This window comes from Malaclemys terrapin, chromosome 25 (genome assembly GCF_027887155.1).
Source record: "Malaclemys terrapin pileata isolate rMalTer1 chromosome 25, rMalTer1.hap1, whole genome shotgun sequence".
In the NCBI taxonomy this organism is placed as follows: Eukaryota; Metazoa; Chordata; order Testudines; family Emydidae; genus Malaclemys; species Malaclemys terrapin.
In genome coordinates this window covers 10,601,115-10,625,550 of record NC_071529.1, presented here as the reverse complement: position 1 = coordinate 10,625,550, position 24,436 = coordinate 10,601,115, and the positions used below count along the sequence as shown (strand labels likewise).

The window sequence follows — 24,436 nt, the reverse complement described above, 5'->3', positions numbered from 1 at the left end:
ACCAAGGGTGATTAGGAGCTGGAAGTCGGGTCTCTTTGAATTAACCCCCAGGGTGGCTGAGCAAGTGACCAGTGCATAGTGAATCTGAGGCAGATGACCGAGGTCCTCAGTTCTCTCTGTGAGATGCAAAGGAAAAGGTTCACTGCTGGTGAAGGCAGTTGAAGCGTGACTGAGCTCCTCCCCAGCCAATGACAGCACCAGCGTGTCTGAGAGCTGCAAGGTTCAAAACACCAGGCTAGGACAGCAGCTCTCGCAGAGAAGGAAGTGGGAACAGAGCAAAGCAGCAGCATGTCTGAATTGCAGAAACTTCAGCAGACTGAAATCCCCTCTGCCAGGCAAGTCCTGAGGGAGAATTACAGCAAACTTCACAAAGTGGCCGACTACTGTGAGAACAACTACATGCAGGTAGGTGTGTGCTCTCTGGCCCCAGCACACCATGCTGAGCTTCATGGCGCTGCAGCAGGCATTCAGGGACTGGGGAGAGTGTGTGCTGGGCTTCCCCTAGGTTGATTGGGCATGTGCCCCGGAGGGGCAGAAGCATGATGCTGTAGGCGCAGAGATCTTGGGCATGCTGTTAGGGGTATGAAAACTTCGGACGCTCTTATGCAAAGGATCAGATGGGGCTGTCTGTGCAGAGTAAAAAGAGAAGGAAAGAAAATCATCTTACCTTTGGAGAGACAGTATGGTCCAGTGACTAGTGCACTGGGCTGGAACTTGAAAGACCCGGATTCTGGTCTCAGTCATCTTCGAGAAACCACTCCATCTACTGTGTCTTGGTGTCTTGTGTCCTTAGATTGTAAGCTCCGAGGTGCAGAGAGACCATGTCTTCACTGTGGTGGGGCACAGGGGGGAAAGATGTGTTCTTAACTCAAATTCAACCCCTGGGGAGTCTGGTCTTTAACTTGACCTGCAAATGTCTGTGAACCTAGCATCTGCCTGCGCTTCACTAGGCTTCTATCTTGCACTAGCTAACTCGAGTGAAGGACAAACCTTTTTCCATAGCGAAGACAAGCCCTGTGTGTTTGTACAGTGCCTAGCACAATAATAATAATAATCTATATAGCACTTTTCCACTTTAGAGCTCAATGAGCTTAGCTAAGTAGAAAGTGTTACCCCCATTTACTGATGGGGAACTAAGGTACAGGTGGGTGAAGTGACGTGCCCAAGGTCACGGGGTCCGTGGGTGGCAGAGCTGGGGATTGAACCTGGATTTTCTGTCTCTACATCCAGTCTTAACGACAAGCCCACCCTGATGGTCTGTAAGTATAAGCGCTGTACTATATGGCGATAAAGACTAGATCAACCATAATTTCTAGATAAGTTTTTAAAGGCGAAGAGTGACCAATTATTCACATACAGCGGGGGGGGGGGGAGGAGATTGTTCCACGCGGTGACCCCAAAAATCACGTGTCAGGAAACGCAGAGGTAAAAGCTGAAACTCGGTGCTCAGCTCACGCACCTGTGAAATAGCAGAACCCCGAGAGCTGCAAGCGGCAGCCTCCGCTTTGCAGTTTCTGGCTTAGTCACTGCCACAATGTTTCCGTGATAGTTCTTGAGGGAGCAGCTGTCTTCTTTTGTGACTGCTTCATTGAAGAAATTGCAGCGTTATTCCCTTCCATGTGCAACCTGGGAATTAAAACCCACCTCCTTCCTTTCTCCAGATGGGAGTGGAGAACGATCTTGGTATCTAGGCTTATTTCTTTTGCATTGTGGTAGCACCTAGAGGCCTCAGCTGAGATCAGGGATCTTTGTTGGGGGGTGCTCTGCCAAAGCAGTTAAATCCAAATAAACCAGGGGAGCGTTATCCTCATTTTATAGGTGGGGAACTGAGATACAGGGAGTCTGTGGCAGAAGCAAGATTTAAATCCTGGTGTGCGGAGTCAAAGTCCAGTGTGTCTTAACCACCTTTGGTCCATATGGATTCTAAAGGGCTGTACAAACTCGTGGTGTGAGGGATTAAACTAGTCACTCTTAAATGCAGCCACTTCTGGGGTGGAACACAGATGGTACCACACAACCATTCGGGGCACAAAGAGAAGAATCACAATGTGTCCAGTTGAAAACAGAGGTGGAATTTCAATACACAGAATGTAATTGTTCGAGCTGGAATTTGGGCAGGACACCAAGGGTAGCACTTGTGCTGTTGTGAAAACAGCAATGATTGAAGTGAATCTTGAATGACCACAGGTGGCCGGCAGCTTGGTTTTGTATATTCTGTGAAAATCAGCACCCGGGGCGGAGGTGTGCTAACACCGTGAGGACGCACTGACTCAGAGAACGTTATCTACCACATGGCTAGCACTGCTGAGGGTTTCCCGAGAGGACTGCATCTAAGAACTAAGCTTACCTGACCCTGCTTAGCTTGAGAAGAGGACAGCTTGCAGTCACACAGCAACAGGCAAACAGTGGTGCAGCCTACCTAAGACTCTTGGTTTGTTCCCTTCAGTTCCCACAGAAGATGGGGGTTTTATAGCTTGATCCAAAGCCCATTAGAGTCAATGGGAGACTCACCATTGACCGCAGAGCCCTTTGCATCAAGTGTTCATTCGTTTCCACTCAGGTCATCTGGAACGGAAGACCCATTTCCAGCACGTCCCGGCCATGTCTATACATACAGCGGCACAGCTGTACCGCGTACAGCTGCTGTGCGCCTGGTGAAGCCGCTCTATGCCGACAGGAGAGAGCTCTCCTGTCAGCATAAAAAAACCCACCTCCATGAGCGGCGGTAGCTATGTCAGCGGGAGCAGCTCTCCCGCTGACATAGCGCTGTGCACACCAATGTTTATGTCCGTGGAATATTCACACCCCTGTGCGACATAAGTTTTGCCCACGTAGGCCGTAGTGTAGACGTAGCCTAGGTGTTTTGTTTCCGCTTCCCAAGTGAGAACACCCTGGCGTCCCTGTCTGGAGTAACAGCAAGACAAGGCGAGCAAGGGAATATCTTTTATGGCACCAACTTCTGGTGGTGAAAGAGACAAGCTGTCAGGCTCCACAGAGCTATTCTTCAGGTCTGGGAAGGTGTGTGTAGCTCGAAAGCTTGTCTCTTTCACCACCAGAAGTTGGTGCCATAGAAGATATTCTCTCAGCCACCTTGTCTCTCTAATATCCTGGGACCAGCACGGATACAATACCAACGAACAGGGATTAACAGCTGCCTTTATCCTCCTGTCAAGGCCAGGGTGGGGCTGGAGGGAAATGGCGGTGTAGTTTCAGGCAGAGACAAGTGTCCCTGAGTAATGAGTGTCAGTGACCTGCTCTTGTTCTGTCGACGCAGCTGAAGGAAGTTTGATGCATTTGGAAAGCAGAAGGAAACATCTTAAAATTAAGCCCGACGCCAATTAAAAGACATCGTCTCTAAAGGCGCCTTCGCCCAGTCAGTTGGCTCTGATTCCTGAGAGCCCCACCCCTTGCCAGCAATAAACTATCCTCCTCAGGGTCTAATTGACCAGGGACACCACCCAGTTTGCTCTTTGTAAAAGGAATCACGCTAATGAGCTGGGGCTGGGCGATGGGACCTTTCAGCTCTGCCTGTGGCCCTGGTTCATTGTTGTCTCAAACTCTGGCCTCTCAGGACTTCAAAGTGATGGTGGGGATATAACATGGGATTTTCCTGCTCCAAAACAAGCAGGCATTTAACCTTTGAACTAGAGAGGAATTTCCATGTGCAAAGTAATGTACATTGGAAAACACAATCCCAACAACACATATAAAATGATGGGGTCTAAATTAGCAGTTACCACTCAAGAAAGAGATCTTGGAGTCACTGTGGATCGGTCTCTGAAAACATCCACTCAATGTGCAGCGGCGTCAAAGAAGCCAACAGAATGTTGGGAATCATTAAGAAAGGGATTGATAATAAGACAGAAAATATCCTATTGCCTCTATATAAATTAATGGTACGCCCACATCTTGAATACTGTTGCAGATGTGGTCATCTCCTCTCAAAAAAGATATACTGGCATTAGAAAAAGTTCAGAAAAGGGCAACTAAAATGATTATGGGTTTGGAACAGGTCCCATATGAGGAGAGATTAAAGAGGCTAGGACTTTTCAGCTCGGAAAAGAGATGACTAAGGGGGGATATGATTGAGGTCTATAAAAACATGACTGGTGTGGAGAAAGTAAATAAAGAAGTGTTATTTACTTCTCATAACACAAGAACTAGGGGGTCACCAAATGAAATGAATAGGCAGCAGGTTTAAAACAAACAAAAGGAAGTATTTTTTCACACAATGCCCAGTCAAACAGTGGAACTCTTTGCCAGAGAATGTTGTGAAGGCCAAGACTATAACAGGGTTCAAAAAAGAACTAGATAAATTCATGGAGGATAGGTCCATCAATAGCTATTAGCCAGGATGGGCAGGGATGGTGTCCCTAGCCTCTGTTTGCCAGAAGCTGAGAATGGGCGACAGGGGATGGATCACTTGATGATTACCTGTTCTGTTCACTCCCTCTGGGGCACCTGGCGTTGGCCACTGTTGAAAGACAGGACACTGGGTTAGATGGACCTTTGGTCTGACCCAGTATGGCCGTTCTTATGTTCCATGACAGTAGAGGGCTTATGACACATACAGCCGAGCAGTTCTGATCCATCCAGCAAAGGGCAGTGGTTCACATAGACACTATCCAATCTGTTTCACCACTGACAGCTGAAGGCTGATTGGTGGACTGTGTGAATGCAGTTGGTGGTAGTAGATTAGTTCCTGGGTCCAAGTGTCTATGTCACATTTGGCCCCCTTGTTGGCTGTCTTAGTGGAGAAGCCAGGAACAAATGGCCCATGGAGATAGAGGGCAGTTTCTTCAGAGCAGCATCTAGGCATGTTAGCTGGGGATAGTACAGGGAGGAGAAGGAGTCTGCACGGACGCTACCCATGCTGTGTTTATCCCCAGGGCAAGTAGTCTTCAGAGCGGTCACTCCAGCACCTTACACCAGCTCTTCATTCCCATGTAAACGAAAACTGGCCTCCTCCATCGAGACACCAGAACTGTTGGCCTAGATACCAAAGGGCCGGTATCCAAGTCCCGAGTCCCTGAGCCTCTCCAGTCCAAAACGTCTTAAAGATTATAGTGGTAGAATGGCAGAGAAGCCTACGGACACTGAGACCACACAGGTCTCCTGGCTCTCCCGTTCGGTTGGGTTCTTATATTGCTCCATCACGGTGGTGTCAGAGTCTGGCCAGGGTGACTCCCAAACCTTTTTTTTTTCTGTTCCAGGCAACAGACAAGAGGAAAGCCCTGGAGGAGACCATGGCTTACAGTGCCCAGTCCTTGGCTAGCGTCGCATACCAGATCAGCAATCTAGCCAGCAACATCCTCCAACTGTTGGACCTGCATGCAAGTGAACTCCACCAGGTGGAAGCCAACGTCTGCTGCGTTGCGCAGGTGGGTGGGAAATGCCTAGAGACAATGGGGGTGGTTCACCCTGGGTACGTCTACACTACAGCACGTGGAGACATCCCCGAGCTAGCTTTGATCTAGATGGTGAATAACAGCAAAGAATCCGCAGCCGCATGGGCTAACCGCTTGAGTACAAGCCCATGCTGCCACAGCTTCACTTGTTACACGAGCCAGCTAGATCATCGCCCCTCTGATTGCAGCGGTGACATACTCTCCGACTCCTCATCCGCTGCCTCTGATCTCTGCGCTGCACACAGGTGGGCCACGCTAAACATGTGGCTCTTTGACGCCAGGCGAGGGGTTGGTCCACAGGAGAGGTTTATATTGGCAGCTGATGAAAGCGCTCCTTTAGCTCATGTGGTAGAGGCTCGTGTTTTCAGTGCTGAAAGTCTGGGGTTGAAATCCTGCTGTTGGCTCAAGTGGGGTTTGATACCGGCATGGGGGGGATTTCTACTGTACGTGCCCCACTCCATAATTATAGCCTGCAGTCACTCCTATTGGTGGGGCTACAGCCGTCCTCTGTATATGTGGGCCGAGCACAATGAGGTTGTCCTCCCTGATCAAGCCACTTAGGTGCTGTCATAGCATGAAGAATAATTGGCGATCCTTCAAAAGGCCCCAGATCCCTTTGGGGACACAGTGGGGCCTGATTTTCACAGGGGGCGGGGCTGACCGCTTGCCGCTCCCACTGAGTTTGAATGGAGTCGTGGGTGCTCCGCACCTCCTGAGAATCCTGTGCTGGGACGTAAGCGAGAGCAGTTTTCGAGCCCACGTGCACACCCTGCAACGCAGGCAAGTGTCACGAAGACCCCTTGGCCCCACAAGCGGGAAAGCCCTGCAGGAATTGCTCCTGTTCAGTTTGACACACAGAATAGCGAGCTGCTAACTTCGTGTGGGCCGTCCCTTACCGCAAAGGAAAGACGGCCCCATAGCTGGCTGAAGGGCTTGACTCTCTGCCCAGCAAGACGGTGTGTATCTGACTGCTCCCCACCCCCATCCTTGTCCTCCTGGAGTCTACGGATGCGTGTCGAGCGTTCAGTCACAGCCAGCCCTTTTCCTGTGCGTGAAAGTTGCCTGGTAACTTTCCTGTTAGCTGGAGAATAATAATTTAGGGGGGGTGGGGAACCTGCTCAAGAAACTGCAGAGGAATGGATTAAATGCTGCGAAGAGCTGGGCGCTTTGCTTGTCATGAGTGAGGCTCTCAAAGGACTTTCTGAACGTGAAGGGCCAGATCATCAGCAGGTGCAAATTGGTGTAGCTCCATTGATGTCAATGGAACTGTGTCCATTTACCTCAGCTCAGCATCTGCCCCCACATGCCTGATCCTGCAGCATTAAAGTGTGGGAACTGCACCACGGAGTTCAGGAGCAGGCCCTCATTAAGTTTCACCACCCCTCCCCGGGAGGCAGCAACCCTTCCCTGGCCCCTCAACCCCCACCTTTATAGATGGGGAAACTGAGGCACCGAGAGGGGTTGGGACTTAAGGACCATTGCAGAGCTGGGAAGAGGCCCCAGGAGTCCTGGCTCCCAGGCCTGTGGTCTCCACACAAGAGCCTCTTGTTTAGGGGGAAGAGTGCTTCTGGAGCCCCACGAATTTCAGATGTAGAAACTCATGCCTCTTAGTGGGATAACGACAGGGGTTTGTGGTTCCTCCAAGAGGAAAGGCCCTGGTGGGGAAAGTGATGGGTGACGATTGTCTCTCTCTAAAGATGGTGGACGTGCACAAGGAGAAAGTGGCTCGTCGGGAGATTGGAACGCTGACAGTCTGCAAGAGGCCCCCCCACTACCAGAAAATCATCTATCCAACATACCAGGAACCCCTGGAAGCTTACTACAGGAAACCCCTCAACTTCAGCATCCTGGATGACGTCGGTCATGGGATAAAGGTCAGAAAAAACCCCAGGTGAAATCCAGCCTGCTGTGTCCCAGGTCACGGGGAGCTTGAAGTGATCACACTCAGGCTCAATAACGAAAGAGGCGCTAGTTCAGTTGGCAGTTATTGGGATTGATGGTGTTGCTTACATCGCAGGGAAGACTCATTGCACTGGAGGAATCTCTGGGTGAGATTCCGTGATGGGTGCTACACAGGTCAGGCTGCTAGATGATCACAATAATCCAACCCGGCCGTAGAAGAGTATGGTCGTCAGTTTGAAAGTATTAATTTTGTTTGAGGTCCTCCAATTTTTCTTTGGGGGCCCAACTTGACACACCTGAAAAGGCCGGGTTTAGAAAGTGCTGAGCGCCTGGCCCTGTGAAAATCAGCCGTCCTCAATGTCTGGCAAGTCAGGCACCCTGACTCGCGCGTCGCCTCTGAAAGTCTTGGCCTATCGGACTAAGGTAAAGAGCTCTCAGCTTCACTGAATTCCTCTTTATTCCCTCTTCATAGATTCATCTAGTCTGACGTCCTGTAGAGCACAGGCCAGAGAACTGCCCCAAAATCATTCCTGGAGGATTTTCTTGTAGAAAAACATCTAAACTTGATTTAAAAATTGCCAGGGACGGAGAATCCACTATGACCCTTGGTAAATTCTTCCAATGGTTAATAACTCTCACAGTTAAAAATGTATGCCTCATTTCCAGTCTTAATTTGTCTAGCTTCAGCTTCCAGCCCTTGGGTCATGCTAGACCTTCTTCTGCTAGTTGAAGTGTTATGGTGCACTCAGAGTATGTAACTTTTCCCTTTGATTCAAGAGGCTCCACCATGTTTTACAGACATTAACTAACCCTTCAAACACTCCTGCAAGGTAGGGAATTATTATCCCACCACAACAGGTGGAGGACCTGAGGCATAGCGAGATGAAGTGAGTTGCCTGGGGCCGCAAAGTGAGTCAGTGGCAGAAGTGGGAAAAGAATCCAGAATTCTCCTGGAGCCCTGCTCTAGCCACTAGCCCACACACCTCCCTGAATGCAGCCAACATTGCAGCTGATCCAGATGACGCAACAATCCCAATCCCAAAGCGTCCAATCCCAATGTGAAGTAGGGTCTTGTATAAAACCTTGCAATGTCTGCCTCTCAGTCAGCCATTCCAGAGTCCCAATAAAAGGGATGGAAGGGATTTTACCCAGACATTACAATCCAGTCACAAGAAAATTGCTGTAGAAAACACCAGAGTCCAAATCCTGCCCTCACCAGTTGGACAAGCTTCGTGAGTTTGGTGGGGTTGCGTGAGTGTATGTGAGACACACCAGGAGTTCTGATGACTCACGCAGAGACAGGCAGACAGACACAGCGTCTCTAAGCGCTTCCTTTGTGGACAGCTAGCGTCCTCTGGTGAGCCACAGTCCAGTCCTCCTCTTCCTCTTTGAAAGGAACAGGAGCAGAGCTCGATGAGAGATGGAAGCCTTGGCAGGAGCTGGAGCCAGAGTGGAAGGGGTAAAGGTGGTGTTGGCGTGATCTGCTATTTGGCCTAACCACTGGGCCACCCATCCTCTACATCTCTCTGGGTGCTGCATTGCTGTCTCCCTGGCGCGTATTGCTCAGATTTGCCAAAGAAAAAGAAAATGGATTTGTGCCCCTTTTTATACGACGTAGTAAAATGATCTGCAAGGGTGTCTTTCTGCTGCGGCTTATTTTATTTATTTATTTATTTTTTGCCTTCCCTGTTTTTGATGGAGAACTTCTTGGCTGTGTCAGGAGTCGGGGAGGGGAGGGATGCTGAGTTCTTACCAAGGAACTTTGCTCCCCCAGGTTTTCGATTCAATAGCCATTATGCACTTTGTTGTTGCTGCTTTTGAGACACCGGCTAAAAATCCTTTCTTCTCTTGGCGACTCTGATGTTGCTCCCTTGGTATTTGTAGTGTTATAATCCACTCAGTTCTCCAGTCGCCCAGCGAGTTCTCCAGGGGAGAGGATGCCTGAATCCCTTCAGGTATTTCTTCTGAAAGTAGCAAAAGTGCCATAACAAGCCCTATTTTTTTTTCTCCTTTGTGAATCACCTTTAAGAAACCAAAAAGAAAAAAAAAATCCCCATGCGTGAGGGTTTCATCAGCTAGGTGCCCGGCAATCTGAGACGACCGTAACCACCCGAAATCGAAACTGCCACGGTTGGCTTAATGCAGACACGGGAAGTTGTCTGCTCGGGCTCTCTTTTCCCACGATCGCCCCCGCTTTCTCAGCGGCGTGCTCAGCACTGCGCCGAGGGCTGCTTCCTCCACCCAGCTCTTGCATGCTTTCCGCTGCTCCCTGTGGCTAAGTGATCAGCCCCCTCGGTCTGAAGGACTTCCTCAGTACTATTTTGTACATGGCAGATGTGAGACTTTTTCCCAATGAGCTTCGCTTCCGTCGAGGGAGCTAAATAAAAGCTAGATCTTCCGACGTGCCTAGCTCCCCGTGCGACGCCGATGGCCGTCTTGTCAGAGCCTCAGCACCTACTGGCAGTACGTGAATTCATGTGACCGTCTTAGCCTGTGGGGTAATGTTCTCTTGGCCCCTGGCCCCTAGTAAACTGCTGCGTTTACCGGAGTAGGAGGGTTTTTCTTAGGGTTTGGGCTTGTCCAGTTTGTATTATTTTTCCCTTTAACTATTTGAAAGGGCAGGTGAACGTGGCACTGGTGACAGACACTGGCTGCACGGCTGTCCAGCCTGGCTAGCCACAGAAAGATGTGTAGCCAAGCTTGTCAATATGGTGGCCCAGCCTTCCTCCACCCTGGCCTCAGCTCACGCCTCTCGATCCTGTTAGTTTGGCGCTCTGCTGAGGGAGCCACTTTCTGCTGATTGCATGGATGCTGCTGGGCGGAGACCCAGCAGTGTGGGCCCTGAACAGCTCACTATGAACATGGACTTTATTCCAACCCGGCTCTGTATCCTGACTGCTTGAGCCATCCAGTCCCGGCTTCGGGACAAGGTGCTTGGCCTGCTTGTTTTCTTCTAGACCCTCAGGCCAAGTGACAGGAAAATCTTTCTACTCTGACATCTTCCTCCCGAGCCTCTCAGATAAACTCATCCTGCTGCACTCCAGCAGGCACGACACTTTATAAGAGGAGCCACGCACCAATATGGGGCAGCGGGGGCAGAAATACCCTAGTGCTTTGCTCAGTAGGAATGTCCTGAGAAAGTGAACAAGAGTCTGAACAGATCAAGAGGCCAGATTTGCCCCTGTGGTTGCTCCACCCCAGGGGAAACCCAGCCTTTTGCGTTGGTGTGTAACAAGATGTAGGACACTCCCAGCCCAGCGTTACCAAGTTTGGGCTCTGTTCCTCTGGAGAAGTGCCTGGCAAAGGAAGTGATGCACCGCGTGCCAATGCTCACCATTTGAAGGGGCGTCTTTCCGAGAGTCTTCTCACCAGTGGTGCATTGGCTTGCTGGCCTTGTCTCTCTCACCATGTGTCTCCTACCAGCTGCAGCCGTGTAACTTCCTCAGTGGATTGACAGCGTGTCCTGTTTCGTTTTGATCTAGCACACGGTGCTGGCAGGGTACAAAAGAAACATGCAGCGATGCATAGCGAGGAGAGTGGCAATTCTGAAATGCGTATTAATATTTTAGGATGTTTTGCCTGTTGGTAACAAGGGAAAAAAGACTTCATGCTATTACCGGTGCTGCCAGGTCTGCTGCTTGGAAGCAACAAGACTGTGGGTTGTGACAGTTAAAGGGGGGCAGCATTCGCACTTGAAAGACACTGTCGCTGTCCGTATAACTTACTTTACATCTGTGTAGCCATGGCAGGACTCTCTGGGTTCCCTCGGCAGTGTGGGGTAGCGGGAGCCCTGTGAGACAGGACTCCTATGTCAAACTCTGGGAGGGAGTAGGGTCTATTGGTTAGATCAGGGAGCTGGACATCTGGGATCCTGAGCAAGGGAGTACAGTCCGCTAGCTAGAGCAGAATTGCAGGAGTTGTGGATGGGTTCCATTCCCAGCTCTGGCTGAGAGCATAGCATGCTGGCTATGAAAGAGAGCTGGAAATCCTGGAGCCGCTTTCCAGTGCCACCCCTTCTGACCCAAGCAGCTAGCCACAAATTGGGGTCTTACAAGCTGTTCCAGCGGGAGGCAGGTGCCCTTTGATGCAATCTTGTGTAGTTACGAAGTCCTGATTCCATGAACACCAGAGGAACCAAACAACTGGAGATAGTTTCTTTGATTACAACCCCAGGCCTCTTTTAGCCAGCACCCCACTGTACTTGTCCAGGCTGTGCGCGTAGCTCTGTCTGTTTGTGTGTGCTTTCTCTCCTTGTCTCATCTCTCTCTATCTCTCACATATACACCCACCCTTACCCCAGAAGATCACCAGCAAAGCCCTCTGCCCACATAGTTCTAATTCCAGGGCAGACTTGCGTGTGCCTGTGTTTTGGGTGGGGGATGCTATAAAGGAGCTTAACCGTTTCTTAATAGTATCTTAAATGAAGGGCAGTGGTTATACCCACTAGCGCCATAGAGGTTTAACCCAGCCTATACCACCGGCTTTGCCGCGGCTTATTGTGTGGCCTTGGCCAAACACTTTACCCCTGCCCCTCAGAAGGTGACATGGGATGGTTGGAGAATTCATGAAAGTTTGTAAAATGCTTTGTAGTGCTTGTATCAGAGGCCTGGTATGAGGCCTAAGGCCTAAGGCCTGAGCTAAAGTAATGGTCAAGACTTTGCTGATATAAAACAAAGGTAAGCTGTGAGCAAGAGGCAGGCCCTGCTCACAGAATATGGCATGAAGAGGGCTGATGCTGCAAAAACACACATACCTAAAAGGAACTGGGCACAAATGATGTACACACGTGTCAGGATGGTACCAGAACACTCCAGCACGAGCACATTCCCCCTCAGATAACAGGAACATGCTGACCCATCCTAAAGACAGGGTTAAAAGGATACTATGATGGATAGAGTTGTTTTGTTCCAACCAACATGTACAAGGTAATAGGCGGCACCTTGACACGTAGAGGGGTTGTACCTCAATACGTTAGGAGGGATGTGTAACTCGTTTGTACCTGTATAAAAAAAATGGACCTCTGAGGGGTTTTCTTGGTCTGGCCTAGGGGGCAATGGTAAGTCCCGCCACTGACTGAGCCGGTCCATTGTCAGGGAGCACATCTGTACTAGCAAGAACTGTAGACATCTGATCCAGGGAGCTAGAGATTGTGTTTCGTTTAGCAATAAACCTGGCCGGGTGCCTTCATACCTTATCGGAGTCTGTGGTCATTGGGGTTTTCCTCGGGGTCTGCTGTGCCAGCTATCTGCGCAGAGCCAGGCCAGCACACACCCACACAGCTGACTGTTATCAACATTGGACAGAGCAGAGCACGCCACTGTCGACATTCCTCTGATGAAAGATGCAGGAAATACAAAGCATTAGTATTAGCAGTGTAACCCTTCTGCCAGGTGGAGCCAGCAGCAACCATGGCCGGGTTCAATATCGAGGGGTTCCTTTTCAACAATACAACACAAAACAGGCTCGAGCCCCCACGCCTGGGAAAATTGCACACCACCCCTGGGCGCCTCTGGGAGGCAATACTTCCCCACTTGCAAGCACAGAAAAGAAACGTTTAATGAAAGGAGGGAAGTCACACGACATTCGTTAGGGAGAATGCCACAAGCAGGATTCATAATCATAAAACTGTGAGCAGGACCCCCACCCCAGAGTGCGTGGGGCAGTGCCTTCCGCCTCATGTTCTTGAGTTCTACAACCAAATGTTCCTTTCTGTGCCCCTCTCTGCTTCCCCACCATACCCCACTCACAGTGGTTGTCCTGGGTCAGCGAGGGCCCAGGGTTCAGAGGTGCGTTTGTGTGAATTCACCTCCCACCTGGGAAAGAGGGCACCTTGCTTGCACTTGCTCTGGCTGGCTGCCCGCTCTGCCAGCCACTCTTCCATGCCACCAGGCCGCCCTGCCAGTCGCGGTTCCTCTCTGCTGGCTGCCCCACCAGCCGCAGTTCCTCTCTGCTGGCTGCCCCACCAGCCGCAGTTCCTCACCAACTGCTTATTGTCTCGTCAGCTGCTCGTTCTGCTCACTGCCTCACCAGCCCACTCGTTCGCCAGTTGACTGTCAGCCACCTTCTGCTGCCAGCCGCCTCTTCTGCTGTGACCTCTGCAGCTCAGTCTCTTAGTAATTTTCAGCTCTTTGCAGGCTGGGCAGAAACACTGCCCCATGTCAGGTGATTTCAGCTCTCATTGGAGCACTTTAACATATCACAGAGGTTCCTAATGAAGCCTGTTTAGCTGTATCATTGAACAGTGTGGAGGAACAGGTTAAACCAGACAGGACCCTTAGAGAGCATCTACACCTCCTGGCTGGGACACCTGTCCCCACCCCTCTTACTTTCCCAGGGCTCTGGCATTCGAGCCCCTGGCGTAACGAGGTCCTTTCAACTGAGGGTGGACCCCCTCGTTTGGGACAGGTTAAGCACAGTTCTGCTCCCCTTTATTCATACAATAATGACAACAACATTGGTAACAGCATTTCACTACCCCTGCATTCAGTACTAATGCGATTTGTACCCCAACACCAGCCAAAATTGATCACTTTGAGCAACCCCGCTTTATCCGCTGGATATCTAAGCAGAGTGGGTGTGTTCATGTAAATACGCTTTGCTCCTGAAGTTTCTCCCCCTCCCAGCTAGCTGTCAGGGGAGAATTCATTCAGACCTGGCTTACATCAGCAAGGCCTTGTTGTCTGTGTAATCTAGAAGTGGAGACTGTTGCGAGCACCCGGCTCATCATTAACAGGGGGCACAAATTAATTTGCTTCTCTCTCAGGCCCCTGGCAGCACTGGAGGGTTTTTTGCACTGCCACAGCTGTACCACTGCAACTGGTAAATTACCTGGGCCAGTCGCACTGGAAAAATCGCCATGTTTTGCACCAATGCAGTGTGTCTGCGTTATGGGTTTGCACTCGTATCCCGTGCAAATAACCCTAATTTCGACAAGGTTTAAGAATCCGAATGCTCTTGGTCACACACAGCCGTGCCTCTCTGTGAGTAACCCCTTGGGTTGGTGAGTCTTTGTAAACAAGCTTCTCAGGGTTTGTTCTCTCTAGGCGGCCACTGATTCTTTCTCTCTTCTTCCCTGGCTGTAGGACCAGAGCACGCAGTTGTCACGAACGGGAACCTTGACTCGGAAAGGATCCAAGATGTCATCTGGACCGTCTACGGGCACCCTGGGGTGAGATGGCACCACTCTCTTGCACTTGCTACCTGGCAGTCCCACTGCCCTACTTTCCGCCCACCGTCCTGTCCTAAATGAGACACAAGCCTGATAAAGAGGTGGCAAGATTCCCCCCCTCCCCACTGGAAAATAAACCTTTCAGATCAGCTCCCGAAGGTTCAACATCTGCCTGAGACTGCCCCTTATGCAAATAATGGTCACGCTTTTCACAGTAAGGTTCCATTTATAAAGGGTCTAGAAAGGGTTAATGAAAAATTGATAGATGTTTTACTAAATGATTGATCATTTGTTGTAGAGTCCAATCGGTCAGGAGGTTGCTTTTAGCCATGGCTTATCACCCTCTGAAACACCTACTGGCCTGCATATGCCCATCTATAACAGAGTCTACTCACATCAGTAACATGCTTATAGCATTAACCCTTTGTAAGCCGTTTATAAATGTGCCCTGACTAGAGTGTGACCAAAATAATACTAGTCCAGACATAGCCACAAGCCTTGCAGCTGAGCTGGCCAAAAATGAAAGGATTATTATTTGTATTGGTGCAGCACCTAGGAGCCCTCATCATGGACCACGTTCCTGTCCCAGGGGGAAATGCTGAGATTTCAAAATTTAGTTTCATTCTGAATTGGGATGATAAAGTAGAAACCTTGGACTCTTTTGCGAGACGATATTCCAGAATATTTCATTTCGGGAAAAATTCCATTTAGACCTTATCAGAACGTTCTGCGTAGGCGATTACAGAGTAACTATAAAATACATCCTGGGATACAAGATGAAACGTTTCAACTGCGTTGAAACAAAAAGGTTTCGATAGTTTTCTGTGGGAAATGTTGACAACAGCAGAACGTCCCCAGAGCAACATTTTGATTTTTGCCAAATCAGCATTTCCAAACGTTGGAAACTCTTCCTCCAGCTGTGCCGTTAGTGCAGCTGTAGCGTTTGGGGGAAGAACTGTTTGTAAAGGACACGCTGGGCTACATTCACGAAAGGTCTTAGGCACTTTAGGCACCTAAATCCCAGAATCGGGGATTCATAACCCCCTGCCCGACTGCCCCTGCACTCTAAGTGACCAGCATTGCTCGGCACCTACGTTTCTGCAGTGAAAGTTCGCTTGGCACCTAGGATTCTTCATGAATGTAGCCCGCTGCCTTTAAACCACCCAGTGTATTGAATGGGCCTGGAGACTGACCTCCCTTCTCAGGCCCTCCAGAGCTCTGTCAGTGGCATAAAGTTGGTGCTTGTTGTAGAAAACTGTCATCAGCCAGTTTCCTCGTGGCCGCAGGGCGTGGGTGTCGGGTGAGGCACCCAGGTGGAGTCCAGGGGAAGGGAGAGGTTGTATTTCCCCTGCCTTTGCTGGGCCTGGGCGGAGGCGAACACAGGGCCTCAATTTGTCAGGCTGAAAGCGCACGGAGTAGTTTTAATCTAAGGTGAAGATTTCCATCTCTGGGAAGCCGGTTTAATTTTTTCATTGGCTGTCTGGTTGTACGGGACCCTGCTCTGTGCAAAAGGCCATTTGCTGTTACTGCTATGGGCAGACTGGGACCCCTTTTTGCTTGGTGCTGTACAAGCGCATAGTGAGACACAGTCCCTGCCCCAGTAGACTAGACAGGAAAAAGGGCGAGGGGAAAACAGAGAGGAAGTGACTTGCCCAAGGTCACCCAGCAGGTCAGTGACAGAGCTGAAACTAGGACCTAGGTCTCTTGGGTCCCAGTCTAGTGATCTGCCCACTGCCTCACACTGATTCTCTTTATACCATCATGACAATCTAACACCGAATCACCGCAGCTCTGGCATTGATACTTTCAGGCCAAACTCAGAATAAAAACGCCTTGCTTTCAGCAGAGAAAGGGCAATGAGTTTCTTCCCCAAGATGAACTGGGGGTCTGACTGTGGATTTGTGTCTGTCCCGACTGCAGGAAAAACTCTCGTGTCCCAGAGCCCATTCAACTGCCTGTGGTTCCGGAAGGCAAACTCTCAACGGCGTCCTCCACATCATCTTTAACATCCCTCAGGTAGCTTGCCCAAGCTCCCAGAACTCATCAGCCATCCTGGTCGGGGGCTGGGAGACTTGAGGGGAATGTGGGGCTGAGTGAACCTCCTGGCAACATTGGGGAAACATTCGTTCCTCTCTCTAGTTTAAAACCGTGTCTGTTTCATGCCTCATAGACTCCAAGGCCAGAAGGGACCATTGGGATCTGACCTCCTGTGTAGCACAGGAGATAGTGTGACCAGACCCCAGTCGTCTGTGGGCGGGATCGAACCTGGGACCTCTGAAGCTAAATGCATCAGCCTCTACTGCATGAGCTAAAAACCACATGGCCTTTAGCTAAGGCTGGAGCAGACTCACTAATCTCTTAAGTGGTTTTGGTGCCACTAGAGGGGACACAGCACCACACTCAGGAGGTGTGTGGATTACAATAGCACTTCCCCAAAATCATTCCTAGAGCAGATCTGTTAGAAAAACATCCCATCTTGATTTTAAAAGGGTCAGAGATGGAGAATCGACCACACTCCTTGGTAAATTGCTCCAATGGTTAATTACGCTCACCGTTAAAGATGTATGCCTTATTTCTGGTCTGAATTTGTCTCGTTTCAATTTCCATCCATTGCATCGTGCAATACCTCATTATGCTAGATAGGAGCCCATTATTAAATATTTGTTCCCCTTGTAGGAATTTATAGAGTGTAACCAATCACCCCTTAACCACTGCTCAAGAAAAGTTTAGAAAATGTGGGTTTCCAGCTATAGATCAAACACTGTGAATTGGGGATAGGAGAACTCACCCATACACAAAAGCTCGATTAACCAGATGGGAACCATGTGTATGGTCTATATTGGAGCGAGTGACTTTAAAAAAAAAAAAAATTCCTGCAAAAAAGTCCAAAACATTTTCACTTGAAATTTTTTGACAACATATTTTAGGGTTTGGGGTTTGTTTTTTTTTCCAGCAAGAAACATTTTGAAACTAAAACTTTCATTTTTTTTTCTATTCATAATTTCAATTTTTGAAAACCAAAATATTTCAGGGTTTTCAGTTGGGAAGGGGAGGCTTTCCTCCCATTTCTCTCCTTTTCTGCTGGAAAAAAGTAAAATGGAAAAAGGAGAAAGAGAAGAAAACACAAACCAAATATTCCACACTCCAGAAATCAAAAATGAAAATGAAACGAGTCATTCAAAATGAAACAAACATTTTGCTTTTCGTTTTGAATGTTTTCATTAAAAATGTTGTTTAAAACCAAACTCTTTGTGCGAAACATTCAGATGTCGTCACTAAAACTATTTTTCAGTGGAAAAACATTTTGCTCAAAATATCTCAACCAGCTTTAATCCATCTAGTGAGACAGAATAATCACTGATTCTACTTCGTGCCTATTATGGGTGTGTTTTCCATTTGAGTTCTCGGTCTCCTCTGCTCCTGTTTCATTCAGCTTCTCACCCGATATTTTTCCCATTGACCTGGGACAAAATGGGTGGAGCTGGTTGGAAATTGGGCTTTTTTGCCCTTGCGGGAAAATATATTTTGCTTGAGAAGTGCTCCCGCAGTGCCTCATGGGAGCTGTAGTTCAGGTGTTTTGTGCACCTAGTCTCCCTTGGGGGCCAGGTGCCCTGCTTGGACTGTGTCTCCCTCTAGGAGAAAAGTGGTGCTATTTACTGGGAATTTAGTCCAACCGTCCTTTGCATCTGGAATGCATCGAATCACGGCAGCAGGTCATTTGACCATTGGAGGATCCCAAAGTGCTTTAATAAAGTTCGGCATAGAGTCGCTTGCCTGGTGATCTTGAAAACTACGCCCAGGCTTCTCCTGCCATCCTCTCTACGCCCCTTGCCCCAGCAATGCTGCCTTTCTGAATCCCGCCTTATCTGCAGATGCAGCTAATCCAGTTGGCAGACAGAATCACACAAGTACAGGCAGGTGTCCCTCTTTTGGACGCAATGGGAGGAGGTTTCAGACCTATTGCAGCTAGTTTTGTGGTCACTTTGGCAGGCTCTTGACTGGGTGCAGGCACCTTTACACAGAGAGGCTGGTAGGAAATGAGCCAGATTTTCAGTATAACCCGGTAGCACAGAGAGGCTAGACTACTCTTTAGCTCAGGGGTGGGTAAACTTTTTGGCCCAAGGGCCACATCTGGGTATGGAAATTGTATGGTGGGCCATGAATGCTTTTGAAATTGGGGGTTGCAGTGTGGGAGGGGGCTCGGTGAGGGCTCCGGTTAGGAGTGTGGGCTCTGGGGTGGGGCCAGAAATGAGGAGTTCAGAGTGTGGGAGGGAGCTCCAGGCTGGAGCAGGGGGTTGAGGTGCGGGGCGAGGGGAAGGGGGAGGGCTCTGGCTGGGGGTGCGGGTTCTGGGGTGGGGCTGGGGATGAAGGGTTTGGGGTGCATGAGGGTGCTCTGGGCTGGGACTGAGGGGTTTGAAGGGCAGGAGGGGAATCGGCCCCTGGGGCACGGGAGGAGGTCAGGGGTGCAGGCTCCAGGCGGCGCTTACCTCAAGCAGCTCCCAGAAGCAGCGGCATGTCCCCCCTCCAGCTCCTGCACGGAGGCATGGCCAGGTGGCTCGGCGGCTGTCCCGTCTGCAGGTGCTGCCCCCGCAGCTCCCAGAAGCAGTGGCACATCCCTCCTCTGGCTCCTACGCAGAGGCACAGCGCCGGCCAGGAGGCTCTGCACACTGCCCCATCGGCAGGCGCTGCCCCTGCAACTCCCATTGGCCGTGGTTCCTGGCCAATGTGAGCTGCGGGGGTGGCGCTTGGGGCGGGGGCAGCATGCAGAGCCCCCTGGCTGCCCCTTCACATAGGAGCCCAGGGCAGGGGGCATGCTGCCGCTTCCTGGAGCTGAACGGAACCAAGGCACGCGCAGAGCGGGGCAAGCCCCCGACCCCCTCCCGGCTGGAGCTCGAGGGCCGGATTAAAACATCTGATGGGCCGGACGTCCCCCGCAGGCCATTATTTGCCCAGCCCCTGCTTTAGCTCGACTGCTGGCATTCACTCTTTGAATCTGGTTACATATGACTCCATGTCACTCTCTCTCATTTATACCCACAACAGTTCCAGTGGAGCAGCTGGCAACTTCAATGCCAAGGTGCCTGTCGCACAACCTATGCCGCCCTCAGTGCCTCCTCCATTGGACCTAGACACAATGCCTCCCCCTCCACCTCCCCCTCCGCCTCCTGTTGACATGCCCGAACCACCACCCATCGGTTTCGAAATGCCGCTCCCAGATGTCCCTCCACCATTCTCCATGCCAGGTAGGGCTTGTATTTGACACGGCTTATCCTCAGGTCGAATGCTCCCTATCAGCTAGCAACTAGCATGGTATCCTATGCTGAGCCGTGCTGGAACCTTTGCACCATCAGTGGCCAAGCGTAGCACTGGGGTGTTACAGGCAGAACTGGTTGAAAGAGGATAGAAAACAATTTTGGGGAGAAAAAATGAAATATGGAAGTTGTTTCCATTTTGCATCAAAGCCGTTTTTTCAATTAATTTTTTTCCACAAGTGCCTGAAAAATTGTGAATTGTCGGAACGTAATGGTTTCCCCAGGCCCACCTCTTTTTGCCTTTTCCAAAGTTGGGGCCGTTTTTGAAAGTGACAGCCTGGCCCAAGGGGCAAACGAACCCCTGAAACTACGCTCCGTAACTTTTCAAAATGGCCCCAGCTTTTGCACGTAAAAGTGGCAGAGTTTGAGTTTCATTTTTCTTTTGGCCATGCAATAACCTTCCCCCGCTGAGGAAGTTCCGTAAAAGTTGAGTGGCAAAATAAAGAAGAAAAAAAAAGAAGTGGGAGAAAATAGCATAAAATCAAAATAGACATCACTTATTGTATTCAGTAACAAAAAGGGCGGGAAGACTCTGAAAATTCTTTTTTTGTTTTGTTTAAAAAGTTTTTTGGTTTGGAAAAAAACCACCATTATTTGTTGAACAGAAATTTTGCCCAAATCTCTGAGCTCAGCTGTTGGCCCCAAGACCTCAGCAAATCTCCACTTACAGGATGAAATTGTCTGCTGGATAAGGTGCATGCACCACTTAACATAGGAGGCTTAAGTGGAACCTACGTAGCACCTAGGCCATCTGCTGGCTCTCTGGATAGGGTCAATCGAAGGTGCCACAAGGACTCCTCGTTCTTTTTGCGGATACAGACTACCACGGCTACCACTCTGAAACCCCCAGTGAAGTTATTCTATGGAGGAAAAGCAGATATTCACTGGAAGAGGCTTCCCTAACTGATCTGTCTGCTCCAGTCGCAGGGTGGCCAGCCCCAAGCGTTGTGCTTTTTTCTAAATCATGAATCAGGCCCCCACAAGTTGGTAAGCTTAAAAATCATCAGATTTGAAAATGAATCCTGTTTGGGTTCGTTCTGATTTCTGGCATTGGAGGCTGAAGCGGCCCTGCTGTCAAGCTGTCCTCCACCGCCCACAAATCACCCTGGTTTTTTTTAAATGAAAGCCGAGTTTCCCGGTTAAGACGATGCCAGGTGGCGGGGCTTCCAGACAGCCACCGAGTACCGGGACAGTTGAGATAAAAACAACCACGGCTGGCAACGCTTGGCCTGGTTTGCAATTAGGACTTCATCCCCCTAGTGATTCTTTGGGGATTTTCCCCCAGGTGCCGACTTCCTGGAGCCCCCCCTTCCGCCTCCTCCAAGCTTGACAGAGTTTGAAGATTTTGCCCCTCCTCCTCCTCCTCCTCCCCCCCTGGGTACAGAGGAACCTGCATGGGCGCCAGACAGCTACTTGGAGAAAGGTATCTTGTCCCCCCGCCCCCCTCCCTGCTTCGTTTGGCTGCAGCAGTGGGGTGGGCAAAGCTTTCTGAATGGGAGGGGGGCTACAGCTCACCAGCCGACCCCCTGGTCTCGTTTATTGATTAGATTCCTTGGGCACTGACAGCCTGGTGGCGTGTTACATTGTAGCCTGCGACCTAGCTCATCGCTTGTAAAGGGATCAAAGGGCTAATACCCCTCCGCCCTCCCTCCCTCTGTGCTTCTGAGCATAAGCTGAAGAGCTGGGGTCAATTAGGGAGCCGTCACCTGATGGATAGAGGGGGCAGCATGGTCCTGTAGGTAGGACTGGGACTTAGGTAACCTTCCCAGCTCTGCCACTATGCTGCTGCGTGTGGACTTGGGGAAACCACACACCCCCACAGCCCCCGCTACTTCAGTTTCCCCATCTGTAAGGGGGATCTGTGCACGAAAAATGCTCTATTGGGGCTAATGATTTGTAGTTCTGGAGCCTGTCTCTGCCACTGCAGAGTGGAGCATCGCTCTCCTTTCACAGCTTCCCCCCGAATCAGCTTTGGGTCAGGAAACCCCATTGTGGAGAAAGTCCTGATTGAAACCGACCTGCTCCCACCCTCTCCCCCAGCACATTTCGGCTGAAATGCAGCTCGGCCAGTCCCTTCTGACTGGGTGCAGGTTTAGAGCCCCAACCCATGTATTTTCACAATGAGCCTGGCTCCATGTCATTCCTTCCTTCCCATTCTGAGCTCCTCCTTCGCCTTGCAGTGGTGACCCTCTACCCCTACACTCAGCAAAAGGAGAACGAGCTCTCGTTCCCAGAAGGGGCCGTCATTTACATGACCCGGAAGCACTCGGATGGTTGGTGCGAGGGCGTGACCAGCGAGGCAGAGGGGTTCTTCCCAGGCAACTACGTGGAACCTTTTTGCTGCTGACCCTGCGTGGATGCAGGAGATGACGCCACTGAGGACCAGCAGAGGTTTTCCTCCTTCACCCTGCCCCAACCTCGGGGTTAATGGAGCCCAGTCTCTCTGCCAAACCAGTGAGGCCACCTCCATCTCCCTGGCTTTGGCCACAGAATTTATCTCTATCCAGATTGATCTGATTATAGATCCCCCATTCCTCTCCTGGGCTAGGGCACAGACAGGCCCAAATCCCTGGCAGAAAGCAACAGGGAAACGTAGCTCTCCGAACCCAAGACTTATCAGGAGCGGCTTTGGAGGCCCAGGAAAGTCCCTGCTTTAGCACTGCTACTTTCAGGTCAAATCTTAGTCCCCCAGAGCTCAGCGGGAGTTTTGCCCTTGCTTACCCCTGGGGACCAGGATTGAAGCCTTTAGCATGGAATCCCTTTGCTTGAGGCTTTGATTATTCTCAGCTCTTATTTCCACCCCCTAAACGTGCACCATGATCAGAGGCTCCTATTCCAGGTTCCCCAGGGAGCCTGCAGCCAGTCCCTCCCGCCCACCAGAACGAATGCGGCTGAGTAGCAGAATGCTGGTGACTAGCTGGGAGAGGGGGCAGAGGTAGGCGTGGGGAGTGCTGCGATTCCCAGTGCTCGGGGCTCCTCAAAGGCTCCCACATTCCTGACTCCTGCAGTAGCTTAGACGGTGCTTGGCAGACTCTAGTGGGTCTGGCAGAGAGCCTTTTCCCCACCGCCTGGGCCAGCGCCGCCCAAGCCCAGAAGTAGCAATGGGCAAGAGATCGAATCCCAGCTCCGACAGAGTCCTCCGGTGACCTTGAGCAAGTCCAGTTTCTCGGGGGAAACCAGGCACAGTGCTTCCCTGCCTCGCAGGGCTGCAGTGGAGATTAACGTAGGTGCACGGAAAGCCATCAGCACAAAGCGTGATGGGAGAGCAGCCGTGCCTCACCCGGCAGAGACATGAGAAATGGAAAATTAACTGGGGAAGGTGGTTGGAAGATAAGAGGATGTTTCGCAAGGAGCTTTGGCACCGAGACTAAGTGGTACAAACCAGAACTAGTAGATCTAGGCTCAAATGCACGGGAATAGCCCACTTGTTTCCTGCTGTGTCACGCTACCGAGCCATGTAGTACCCGGGCAGGTTGCTGCTTGGGGTATTATGAGCCTTGTCTGCCAAATGTCAGCAGAGACGCAGCTTCTGCTTTGCCTCCCGTGATTCTTTACTAAAAATGGCAGCTGATTGCCTTGAGGTTTGGAGTGAGTGAAAGGCAGCCCTGCCTTTAAGCCCCACCCAGGGCCTTGCCCCATGGAATTATTGTGGGCAACCTGTGCGCTCTGAATGCGCCGTGGGGACCCCCCTCGCTGATGTCTCGCGGCACATTGGAAGTAGAAAGGGAGGCTCATTGAACCTGGTCCCCTCTAATGCCAGGTGCTGTTGAGAGCAGGTCCTCTGCTCCGTGCCCTTGCTCATGCCTCTCTGCATCCTCGCTCCCTCACTGCTTCGATAAAGTGCCCACTGCTAATAAAGAGTTTTAAAAACTTGTGTCTCCCCTGGCTGCAGTGGATGGGCCGCAATGTCAGTGGCAGATTTGCCTTTGCTTAAACGTAGCTGAAACGTCCCAGGAACGTGCCTGGAAACGAGGGAGTTAATTCCCTTTGTATTTTATTTTTTAAGGCGAGGTTTCCAAAGTGGAGATAGTGGATCACTGGTGGTTTATGGTGCCGGCTCGCCCTCTTGGTGCCAGCAGACAAAAATAATGATCTTTGGGCCATGTAAAGCCTCCTCAGAGAGCAGCTAGGTGTTGAGAGAGGGGAATTAATCATACACCTCCCAGCTGGGTGTGGGAATGGCAAAAGAGGGAGAAGGAATCTTCCAAACAGCTGGCTGTATTATTTGCTGCCATAGGCACGCTCTGTAGACCTACTCAGTCACTTCGCCCTTGTCCTGTTCTGTTTACCCCCATGCTTCACGAACGACAATGAGAAATGAACATTTGTCCAAGAGCTTGGGGAGGTAAGTGGTGAAGGGAAACATGGGGGAAAGGACAAGCTCTGGAGTCGACTTAGGCTATGAGCAGTCAACAGGAAAACTCTCCCAGAATCAACAGGTGACCAACAGTTACATCAGCAGGGTAATGTGCAATGTTTGCGTTTGTCCTAGTTGTAGCAGCTTGGGGCCCCACTCAGAGACACCCCCGCCCACTTTGAAGTCAAGTGTTTACAGGACTCAGGCCCTTGCTAACACCCGGGTGGGTGTGGGGTAGCTTTTGAACGAACAGCATCTTTGCGAGGCGTCACACTCCACAGGAAAAGCC

General features: G+C 50.6%; 1 protein-coding gene across 1 annotated transcript; it reads left to right on the top strand.

Moving 5' to 3' along the window:
• ABI3 (ABI family member 3) lies at positions 1-23,660 on the top strand. Its single transcript, XM_054014371.1, has 8 exons — positions 1-405; positions 5,214-5,381; positions 7,106-7,282; positions 14,393-14,478; positions 16,399-16,494; positions 19,522-19,721; positions 21,076-21,213; positions 21,971-23,660. Exons 1-8 carry the CDS (start codon positions 289-291, stop codon positions 22,135-22,137), a joined length of 1,149 nt encoding a protein of 382 aa, XP_053870346.1. The 5' UTR covers positions 1-288; the 3' UTR covers positions 22,138-23,660.
• Positions 23,661-24,436: the final 776 nt, after the last annotated feature.

Excerpts from the sequence above, each read along its gene's own strand:
- ABI3 (XM_054014371.1), top strand. The coding sequence starts at position 289 with ATGTCTGAATTGCAGAAACTTCAGCAGACTGAAATCCCCTCTGCCAGG. Across the intron at positions 14,479-16,398 it reads CCGTCTACGGGCACCCTGGG|GAAAAACTCTCGTGTCCCAG; the intron begins GTGAGATGGCAC and ends TCCCGACTGCAG. Across the intron at positions 16,495-19,521 it reads TCATCTTTAACATCCCTCAG|TTCCAGTGGAGCAGCTGGCA; the intron begins GTAGCTTGCCCA and ends TACCCACAACAG.